The sequence below is a fragment of the Lupinus angustifolius genome, chromosome LG01 (assembly GCF_001865875.1).
Source record: "Lupinus angustifolius cultivar Tanjil chromosome LG01, LupAngTanjil_v1.0, whole genome shotgun sequence".
Lineage (NCBI taxonomy): Eukaryota > Viridiplantae > Streptophyta > Magnoliopsida > Fabales > Fabaceae > Lupinus > Lupinus angustifolius.
This window is the reverse complement of record NC_032009.1, coordinates 26,361,365-26,372,515: the sequence shown is the minus strand read 5'-3', so window position 1 is coordinate 26,372,515 and position 11,151 is coordinate 26,361,365. Positions and strand designations below refer to the sequence as shown.

Here is an 11,151-nt window from a genome sequence, read left to right as displayed (position 1 = left end):
AAGGCCACAAGCATTTTGAAAGCCAAATTCTGTTTATGACACATTCACATCTTTGAGATGGATCTTATTACGATGCCGCTCGAGCCACATTCACACCCTTGTGATTATTTTTACTGCGTCACTAGTATAGTTGTATAATGGAGATGCGTAAGAGTTGTAAAAAAAAACTCTAGAAATTGAAAGATTAAATATAATGATTTCCTAAGAGTTAGTGTGTGAGTTAGATTTTGGAGAAGAAAGAAGAAAAAAAAGTTTTAGGAGTTATGAAATATACTTTGAGATGACTCATACTTTTTCTCTTTTATTCCCCTCCAAAATTCAACTCCTAAACAAACCATAAAATAATGGTATGGGTGGTTTTCATACTTTTTTTCCTCCACTCCTTCTTTTGTGTTGGATTCGATGATAAGTAATGTAGAAATACTAGTTTTACTTTGACTAGTTCAAGCTTATCTAATTTATGATACAAAGTAATAATCTTGGTGAAGAACTAACCCAAATAAAGTGAGTGGGATCAACCTTCAATTTTTACTAGCATAACCGCAGATGAAATTTGGAACTTCTTTCATGTGACATATGAAATACAAGGAATGAGATCTTCTCCTAGACTATTCAATACTAAAATATGAGATGTATATTAATTTAAATATTTATAATTTTATTTTATTTAAAATATGTTAAAATCTAAATTATTAAATTTTTTGAAAGGGTAGATGTCATTTCATCTAATTTAGAAATCCACAATATGGTTATAGTACTAATTAAAGTAACTGTTTTGTTGGGAACTACAAAACTGACAACATAAAACTCCTCCATTTACTTATGATTCCTACTAATTACTCTTACCAACCTTGGATGATAATAGAGATGGTGGAATCCAACTCTTTCCTTGAATGAAATTCTCCACTGAATATACCAACACATGCTTAGAAGGAATTTTGCTACTCCATGGCACCCTCTGAGACAAATCAGAACCAGGTCCTGAATTCTCAAACTCACCATAGTAAAGTGTTTTCAGTGGAGCTTCTGTCCATGGTGACCAACCCTGAGGTGTAACAATCTCATCCATCCGAGAATTAATGAAAACTGTTCTAGAGTACAGCTTCCATGGCCTACCCAAGAAATTCTTGTGCACTTTAGGGTTGCTATGATATAATGCCAAATATTCCTTAGTTCCATTGATCAAACAGTTCTGGAAAACAAAACCTGTTGCTTGTGCTGGGTCTGTTCTACCATGTGCTGTGATTGTATTGCTTGCACCCTTCTCAGGGTTCTCTTGTCTTGGACGAGTTAAAATTTCACAGTCTTGAAAAATTGTAGCAGAATTGCCAAAGATGAAGTCTATGTTGCCTTGGATATAGCATGATTTGTAAAATTGGCGCAAGGATTGAGGTAAAAGGGTGTCTTGGTTTCCTAAGAATTCACAGTTCTGAATGATAGAAAGATCACTGTCTGATTTGAATGCCACTGCTTGATGAGAAGCTGCTGTGTTTTGGATTGTAAGGTCCTTTGCCACGAATCCATCGCCAACAACAGCTGCACAAATAATTAAAAAAATCGTTTTCAGGAAAAAGCATGCATGTCTACCAAGTTAGTGTTGTTATAATGATACATACTTGTGGACTCCAATGGTGTCTCCTATCTTTTCACGACTAATCAAAATGTTACTTTTTTGTTTTTTAAATTTTTTTCTTTTTATTTATATGTCAATATTTAATTCACTAAGAACAGGAAATGAGACACCGTTAAAAATAATTAATATTCGTCCCTTATCCCTTATGGCATGTGAATAGTAAGTTTTATTGTACATTTAAAAAATGTATTGAAATTATATACATCAAAATAAGTATGTTGTAGAGAAAACTTCCATACTATAATTCTATTACTAAAGTTTGATACACAAAATAAGTATCCTCTCATTGATATCTCATTCTAGAAAAGGCTATAAATGATTTTTAGTAGCACATAACAAACAATTTCTATTTTTGTTTTTTATACAATTATATTCACAATCTTTCATTTTTAAATCATTACATTCATATTGTACAACTAAATTATGAATTTATATATGTATATTATGTGTAATTTCAATAATTAATATACAAACACTTACCCTATTTATATAAGGTAAACATGTTTTTCTAGAATATTCTTTCAGAATCCCTAACAACCATTATTGAATGAAGTCATCTAAGCCATAGGAATACACACTGAAACTCCCACGCTGCCCACAAGAAATGGGGATCTGTTGTCCCACTTTTTTGTGTCCCATTGTGTCACAATCCAATGGAAATTTGACACATACTTAAAAAGAAAATTAAGAAAAATATAAAATAACATTTTTATGTGATTTGGTGGGATATCATTAGCTTGAAACATGGAGTAAGAAAGTTTCTGGGACAGAGGATCATAATTCAAACTTTATCTTTAGCTTTGACCAAATCAACAACACTTGGCAAAAAGGGCAAGAATAATCCTCAATTCATTGTTTTTTTTCCTTAAAAAAAATATTTTCCAAAAAAACTGAGTCCTTTATTTGAGTTTTATAAAAAAAAAATAAGATCTACATTTCACATTTTACAGAAAAAATTAAATGTAAATTATTAAATTAAACATTCTTTATTAAAGTTTAAGGCTATTAAATTTTTATATATTTTATTTTTAAAATTAAAATGTATTTGTTATAATTTTTATGTATTTATGAGAATGTTTAATTTAATATGAAAGATATAATCAATTAATGTGTTGGTGATATTTATTTATGATTATATGGTTTTTTTGAAAAAATTAAATAATGTGAAGGACAAAACAAGAAATGAAAATTACATCATGATGAAAGTTACATCATGTTTTGCCTTTATATATAACATAGATATATAGGATACGTATCTATTAACTTCTGTTTAATAGTTATTATTGATTATGAAGTGTATAGACTACATTTCGGTCTTTAATTCAAGAAAACTCCACTTTACATTCAAGACAAAAAAATACTAGCTACTAAATGAATGTACCAAAAGATGCATAGCCAAAAACCATTTTCAAATCCAAATCATATTCTTAAGTTAGGAAAAAGGATTTAAAATTATTGTAAACTAAATTTCCATATTGTTCATGTATTTTAAAAACTCAATACATATATTTATTTTATTTTTCAATACATCTTTATCTTTTTTCTATTTTTCACAATCATCATTCAACTTTTTAAATTTAGTTTTTCAAAATTTGTGTTAATTTAATTAAATTATATAATAAGTCTCCACCATTAGATGTTTTTCTTTAAGGCATAAAGAGATATGAACAGTGATCTTTTATCACACATGCCTCATGTGATTTATTTTATGATTAAAAAATATTTTGAAAATTATGTGGTGTTTTACCCCTTAGCCTAATGTAGCAAAATTATAATTAGGAACCACGTTATAATTGCAATGTGATGTGGTTATAACGGATATATTAAGACGGTATTCCTGATGCAAATGGCTCAAAATAATTATGATAAAGTAAAAACAAAAGATAGTAAATATTTAACAATTTTAAACTCACCGACTGTGGCTGAGGTGTAGGTGGAGACCCCAACCTGACCAGCATTCGCAGAGCCAGTAATCACCGTCTTCCCAATTCCATCACCCAAGAATACCACATTCCTTTTCTCTAACGGAACCTTAACGGTTTCTTTATAAACCCCTTCCTTTATATATATCACAAACTTCTTTCTCTTACCGCCGTTATCCGGTGCCTTATTAACCGCTTCCTGAATCGTCCCCAAACACCCACTCTTCCCTCCCTTACAAACTGTAACATCTGCTTCCGACTTATCCGGTAAACCGGTCACAGCTCCTGAACCGCTATTTGAACAGGGTTTATCCCAGAATCCGTCACGCTCTGTCTTCGGTAGTGTCCACGACCCGATATCATCCCCGAACGCGTCGTAGTTAAAAGCCAAGCTGAGCGTGTTGCTGTTCAGCGTGTATATGGAGTCGACAAACGAAATCGTTTCAGCGACCTGCTTTGTATCGTTAACGTATTTGAGGACGTTGGAGCAATCGTAGGTGTAGGCGAGTGCGGCGCTGAGCCAGGCGCGTGCGTCTTTGGTCTTTCCACTTGGAAGGGAAGAGTTGGCGAGAGAAATACGGTATTTGGAGTTGTTGAGAACCTCTAGGCAGATGGCGGCGGCGACGGTGCGATTTTTGTTGTCGGTGGAGGCGTCGAGGAGGGACTTGGCCATGGTTAGGGCAGTGGTGAGGTTGGAGGAGGAGGCAGCCATGGCGGCTTGGATGAGTTGGAGGGAGGTTGGGTTGGGTGGGAGGTTGGATTGGGAGAGAGTGGATTCGCATTGTTGGGAGAAGTTTGTGGCTTTACATGCTTGTTGGATCACCGACGTGGCGGCGGTGGTGGTGAGGGAGGGTGGTGGTTTGGCGGCGGAAGAGAGGGTGAGGATGAAGAGAAATGAGAGGAAGAAGAAAGAAGAAGACATTGTTGAGAAAAGTGTTTGTGTTTTGTGAGTTTTCTGTGCCGGGTGGAATGGTGGAGTTTTATAAGTGAGGGTGGTGAGTAATTTATTTGCATATAATTAATTGTCAAGGAATTTTTTCCAAACTTGGATTTGTGGTATTTTACTTTTGTTAAATAATAAAGATTTTAATTTTTGTTTTTGTGGGGCGTGGCATTTCCATGTTGGTGGTGGAGTTCATAGGGTTGTCATTTTTTTGGTTGGGGAGGAGAAAGACTTTGCGAGATGAAATCATATAATTTTGACAATATATTAATATTTTAATTTTATTTAAATTTAATCTTAAATAATACTATGAAAAAGTATAAAATATATTTCTCTCCAAATATAATGTGTTACATGTATCTTGATACAAGTTTTTTTTATTAAAAAGCAAAAAAAAAATGGAAGAATGGGGCTTGATATGCCATAGCTTGTTCCTATTCGCATGTGCAAATTATAGTACATATAGAGGAGAGAGGAATTGATGTGGAAAATTTGGATCTTCAGTTGTGTTTTGTTGGAGTTTGAAATGGAGAGAGTTTAAAACTAGTAGTTGAGTGCGATTTGGTGGCAGGTTTGAGAGGGAAGAAGACGGAAAAATTACGTGGATAATGTATTTTGACTACACTATCCCACGTTTAGTGTAGCTTTTGAATTAATTACGGATTTGGGGTAGTTTTTAGTGGATCTCGTGGACCTGATCCACGATTTCACTAAAGTCGTGGACCATATCCATGAGTTTGCAGGAAAGTCGTGGACCTCATCCACGATTCCCCTACAACGTGTCAGGCCTCTGTAAGTCGTGGACCTGGTACACGACTTTCATGGTAATGTCGTGGACCAGGTCTACGAGTTCCATGCAATGTCGTGGACCATGTACACGACTTACAAGTCGTGTCTTGGATCTACGATTTTCAAGTTCTATATATATCCCCGGTCCCGAGTGTAAACCACACTGAAAGAAGAACTATATGAAAAAAATTGTAGCCTACTGTAATTGAAGAACTCTGCATATTTAAGGTAACTGCTTTAAATTTTTTTAGATCTTTTATTTTATATATAATTTTATGTGTTACCTCTGTTTAAATGTAAATATGTTTGTTTATATTTTACTCTATGTTATATGTAGATGGCAATTATTAGAGATATTGTTAGTGATTTTAGTGATGAGGAGGACATTGAGCTTTGAGGATGATGATGTTCAAATTACCACACATGAACTAGTTAGCATAACATATGATAATCTTTCATCTTTTTTCGTTAACATTGATTATCAATCTGGACAAGATTTTCCATATAGAAGTACTCACATAAGTACTGATATAGATAATGATCTTTTTGTTGGTACGCAATTTGAATCAAAGGAAGCAACAATAAATGTTGTAAAACATTTTCATATTAGAAATTCTGTTGATTACGTTGTGGATGAGTCTAGGCCAGATACATATGTTGTAAAATGTAAATATTTTGGTGTTGGGTGTGAATGGAGACTTCGAGCATCAACAACCACCTAATTACGGTGTGAATGGGTGTGCACCGGTGTTAGAAGTTATTCGTAACACAGGATTTGGGCATATTCTCGATATCGGTACAATCGAAATCAACAACCACCTAATTATGGCATTAGTTGAGAGATGGAGGTCAGAGACTCACACCTTCCATCTACCTATTGGCGAATGCATAGTAACTCTTGAAGATGTCGCATACCAACTTGGGTTGCCAATAAATGGAGCTCTTGTTACTGGCCTTACAAATGGTAATTGGGAAATGATTTGTCACAACTTGTTGGGTGCAATCCCAACTGACAAACAAATTATGGGTCAAAGGATCCAATGAGTTGGCTCGACTCAACTTTTGCGGTTCTTCCACCACATGCTGATGATGTTGTTATTGAGCAACAGGCAAGAGCGTTTATATTACGCATGATTGGAGGCTTCCTCATGCCAGATACATCAGGATCACGAGTCCACCTGATGTATCTCCCATTGTTGGAGGACTTGCCACAGACATTCCAATATAGTTTGGGTTCAACTGTATTGGCGTGTCTATATCGTGGAATATGTCGTGCGGCACTCATTAGTCACCAAATTGAAATCGGTGGATGCTTGCATTTACTACAGTCATGGGCATATGACCGCATCCCAATGCTAGTTCCAAGAGTACACAACAATGACTCACAAACTTTCCCTTTAGTCCAAAGGTATATTTTTTTCCATGATTTTATTACTAAAATTCTTCAAATCACAATAGTTTATGTTTGAAATTATTCATATAATAATAACTATCAATAGCATTACATTTTAGGTGTGCGTAACATCTAATCACCACCACAATCCCTGGTCATGCAACAAACATAATACGGTCAATTTTGGATCGCTTGCGCATTGATCAGGTAATTTCTGTAAATTCTAATTTTTAATATATTTACTATTATTTCTAACTATTCTTGTATTCATTAATTACTAACTTTGTTTATATATTAGTTTGTGTGGACCATATAGGAACATTACCCATGTGGGCCCCATACCTGATGTAGTCAGAGCACGTGTACCACTCATATGCTTTTCAACTGTTGAGTGGCATGCTGCTGATAGGGTGATGAGACAGTTTGGTCTACAACAACCCATCCCAGAAGATCCAATTAATCTGGAGAAACAACACAAGATGGATCTACGTGGGAAAAATGACTACAACTGGCCTCAAAAGCATGACCAGTGGATTCAGGTTTGGAATAACCGGGAAAACTATGTGGTCAACGGTTTTTTTGTACCAATACTCACAGTATATATGCAATAGTACTTACAAAGGACAAGGAAATACATATCTACAGATGGAGCATATTCAGCCGGATCGGTAATAACAAAAACATTTGTTTTATTTTATTCTATTTTATTTTCTTTTCACATATTCTAACAAATTCAATTTTTCCATTTATTCAGTACAATTTTATCAAAATGATTCGAGATAGGTGTGCTCCTAAAAATGTGTTTCCAAATCCGTTGCAGTTATTGAATGACGTCTATCAAAACTGCAATGAGATGATGGAAGCATTTGCTCAACTAATTCCAACCGCCTTCTCCTCAACTACTCCTCAAGCTCCTCCTCCACAATAGTTCCAAATGTCTTTTGCACCTGAATATCAACAACATTATGAGAGTCAAAATCAGACGGATACTTTTCTGCAGGCATACACTCACACTCCTGCTCCTCAGCAACAACAACACCATCCCTTTGGGTTTGAAGGTTACACAGAAATGGGTGAGTACTCATTTTCTCAATTAGCATCATCTTCGCAATTTCAAGGAATGCCATCAATGTTTGGCACTACTTCAAATACTTCATTCTCGACATTCAACTCTCAACAATATTATCAGCCGATAATGCCTTCACAAACAAACGATGACAATGAAGATGATGACGATAGTGAAGACGAAGATGAGAAGCAGCCACAACTGGTTAGAGGTGGAAGACAAAATCAATCGCAACAACAACAACAACTAATAGTCCAACCACCTCGAAGGAGAAAGACACCTGGATGTGAAACATCATCTCATAGACGCCATTAGGATTTTTTTCCCACTAATTTAATGTTTTTGAAATTCATACTACAATTTATGAAATTTTCTTCTTTTTCCAATTCCAATTTTGTTATTACATTAATTTTAAATTACAAATTATTCCAATTCCAAATTTGTTATTAAATTAATCATTTAACATATTCAATTACCATACTAATATACTAAAATAATCATTTAACATATTCATTTTACATACTAAAATTACCATATTCAATTACCTTATTCAATTACCTTATTCAATTAACTTATTCAATTATCAATTACTATATTATTTTTATAAATTATTAAAAATAAAAACAACTAAACACGTTTCATAAATGGGTGTTTTTTGAAATAACCCATGCAATCTCGTGTACCGGGTACACGACATTGGAAGTCGTGTACCCTATCCACGATTTCAGTGAGAAAAGAGAAACATAAATAAAAATCGTGGATGGTATCCACGACTTTCCAGTGAAATCGTGGCTCTGGTCCACGACTTCGCCAAACTCGTGGATGGCATCCGCGAGTTTCATAAAAATACCCCAAACCCGTAATTAATCAAAAACATACCCCAAACGTGGGATAGTGTAGTCAAACTACACTATCCACGTAATTTTCCCGGAAGAAGACAAAGGGGAAAGAAGAGACAAAATTATATATAGACAATCAATAAAATCTTAACAATACATTAATATTTTAATTTTAATTAAATTTAATCTTGAATAATAGTACCAAAAACCATAAAATATATTTGTCTTCAAATGTAACATATCATATGTCTTTCAATATAAGTTTTTTTGTGAGACTCAAGCACACCGGAAGAAATAGATTAATTATTTATAGAGATGTTTGGGCATTTGGGTGATTGTCTACTAGAATTATTAGAATTAGTCTTCAATACATTGAAATAATTTCTTATTACTAAGATTTAAAATTAAATGAGTTTATTATTTGGTTGGAATAAAAAATAAAGGAAAACAAAAACACATGAAGCCCACACATTTTTAGTTTTTACACAAATTTGGATAAAAACTATTAGCATATCGACGAATAATGATTGGGCTGAATATGAACCAATCAACTTACCATTCTTTTAAAACTCTATTCGTTATTTAAATCATAAATTTGGTTAATGAAATAGATGTGTTAAACTTGAGTTAAAAAGTGATATGTTAATTAAAGGAATTGAACTTAGGCTAAATACAATATTTTTTTGTTTTTCACAGGTATTCTCGCACTAGAGGCAATCATGTCTGAGCCGGGAACATCCACAGGTATTTAGGGCTAACTCTCCCAGCTTGAATTTTTTTCCATCCACAAGATTCGAACCCGAGACCTTGCTTAAGGAAAATCAAACATGTACCACTTAACCCAACATCCGTTAGTAGACTAAATACAATTTGACTTAATCTTTTTGCTCCATTATATATGCATGTATATACATGCATACACATGTAAAGAGTTTTTAAAATACATACATATGTGTTGTAAAAAATATTTTATGATTAATATATAGATATAATATTATTATATATTAAGCTTTTCATTATTGTCTTTCTCTTTGTATTTAATATATATATTAATTATCATCACTTGATTTTATAGATAATATAAATTTGAATTAGTTAACTTATTTAAAAGTTCATAAAATTTTAATTAAACCTATATTGAATTAAAAAATGGATTACACTAAACTCGGATCAAATCAAGCCAATCCTTTACAAATAGAACTGAGCCAAGACAAGCTTAACTAACCTCGTTTTGTATCATAGTTTTAATATTCACTAGGTCCTAAAACTTTCTAATAAAGAATACCACCACTTCAATCATTTTCCTCAAGTAAAAAGACACTCCACTTCCTATTCTTTCTCTATCCTACAATTTTATTTTATTTTAATTCGTTTTTATTTCTACACAAATGCTTTGCATTTTAAGCAACTTGAGTTTTACTAAGGAAAAAACAAATATGATTTTGGCAGAGTGTGTTTTGTAGTTCAACTTATTAATTGAATAGTACGTCTATCCTAAATAATCAGGCACATTAAATTCATAATATATGGTACATCCATTTTTTCTTTAAAAGTTCATCCTTCAAATAATGTTATGGCATAACAATTATTCTAAAACCATAATGATTATCATTTCTAATCATTTCAAATAATTATCATTAATTAAGAGTCAAATAAATAATTCGTATTGAGACATAAAGATTATCATCATATATTTTATCTTTATGAATAAATTATTTTTCATATACACGAAAGATTGATTGCCTAATATCATGCTTAAACAATTCAACTATTTGTTAATAATAATTATTTTGGTTTTTATTATACCGTGTTATGGATGACATAAATGCATGTATTTTGTTATCACTTTAAGGCGTCACAAGTAGATTATAAGATAGTTTGATGGTTAATGTGATTAAGTTTAAGGAATTGAATGAAGGAGGCTATGGGGTTCGAGTCTCACCTATAGTAAATTTAAAAAATAAATAAACGAAGTTATAAGGTGGTGGTTTGATGGTTAGATGTGAAATAAAGGAAATTGAGGATTAAATCTCGTTCACAATAAATATTAGCATACTAACAATTGTCGATAAAAAAATTATAAGGCAATTTTGGTGGTTATTTTTATAATATATTTTACGATTTCTATGGAACATTCATTGTTTCCCCCTACCTGCCCTTATTAAAGGCTTAATCTATTTTTTTGTCTTTGATAAATCAACGGTCCTCACATAATCAGACTAAGTTCAGAGTTGGTTGATAAAAAATAAATAATTACTTACGTATAAAATGAGATAATATTATTGGCTAATACAACTTTTTTATCAAGGTTGAAATACAATACCAATCATTTAGATGGTTGAGATGATTTAGAACCTTACTTTTTAAAAACCTTGTTAGAAATAATGTAATTTCAGCAATAATAATAAAAACGTGGAGATTTCTACCAATAAAAGTTTAGTAAAAATTTGGGAATACTAGAAAATAAAGAAACTTCTACTAATAGAAGTTTGAGTTATTCCATTCTGTTAGTTTGTATATTTTCCTAGCATGGAAAGTTAGTTGGAATTTGGAAGCTATAAATATC

At 32.7% G+C, this 11,151-nt stretch overlaps 1 protein-coding gene across 1 annotated transcript; it reads right to left on the bottom strand.

Moving 5' to 3' along the window:
- Positions 760-4,553, bottom strand: LOC109358896 (probable pectinesterase/pectinesterase inhibitor 51). The gene is made up of 2 exons (XM_019603385.1): positions 3,547-4,553; positions 760-1,536 (listed from the first exon to the last, which is right to left on the bottom strand). Exons 1-2 carry the CDS (start codon positions 4,475-4,477, stop codon positions 833-835), a joined length of 1,635 nt encoding a protein of 544 aa, XP_019458930.1. The 5' UTR covers positions 4,478-4,553; the 3' UTR covers positions 760-832.

Excerpts from the sequence above, each read along its gene's own strand:
- LOC109358896 (XM_019603385.1), bottom strand. The coding sequence starts at position 4,477 with ATGTCTTCTTCTTTCTTCTTCCTCTCATTTCTCTTCATCCTCACCCTC. Across the intron at positions 1,537-3,546 it reads CTACACCTCAGCCACAGTCG|CTGTTGTTGGCGATGGATTC; the intron begins GTGAGTTTAAAA and ends TTATTTGTGCAG.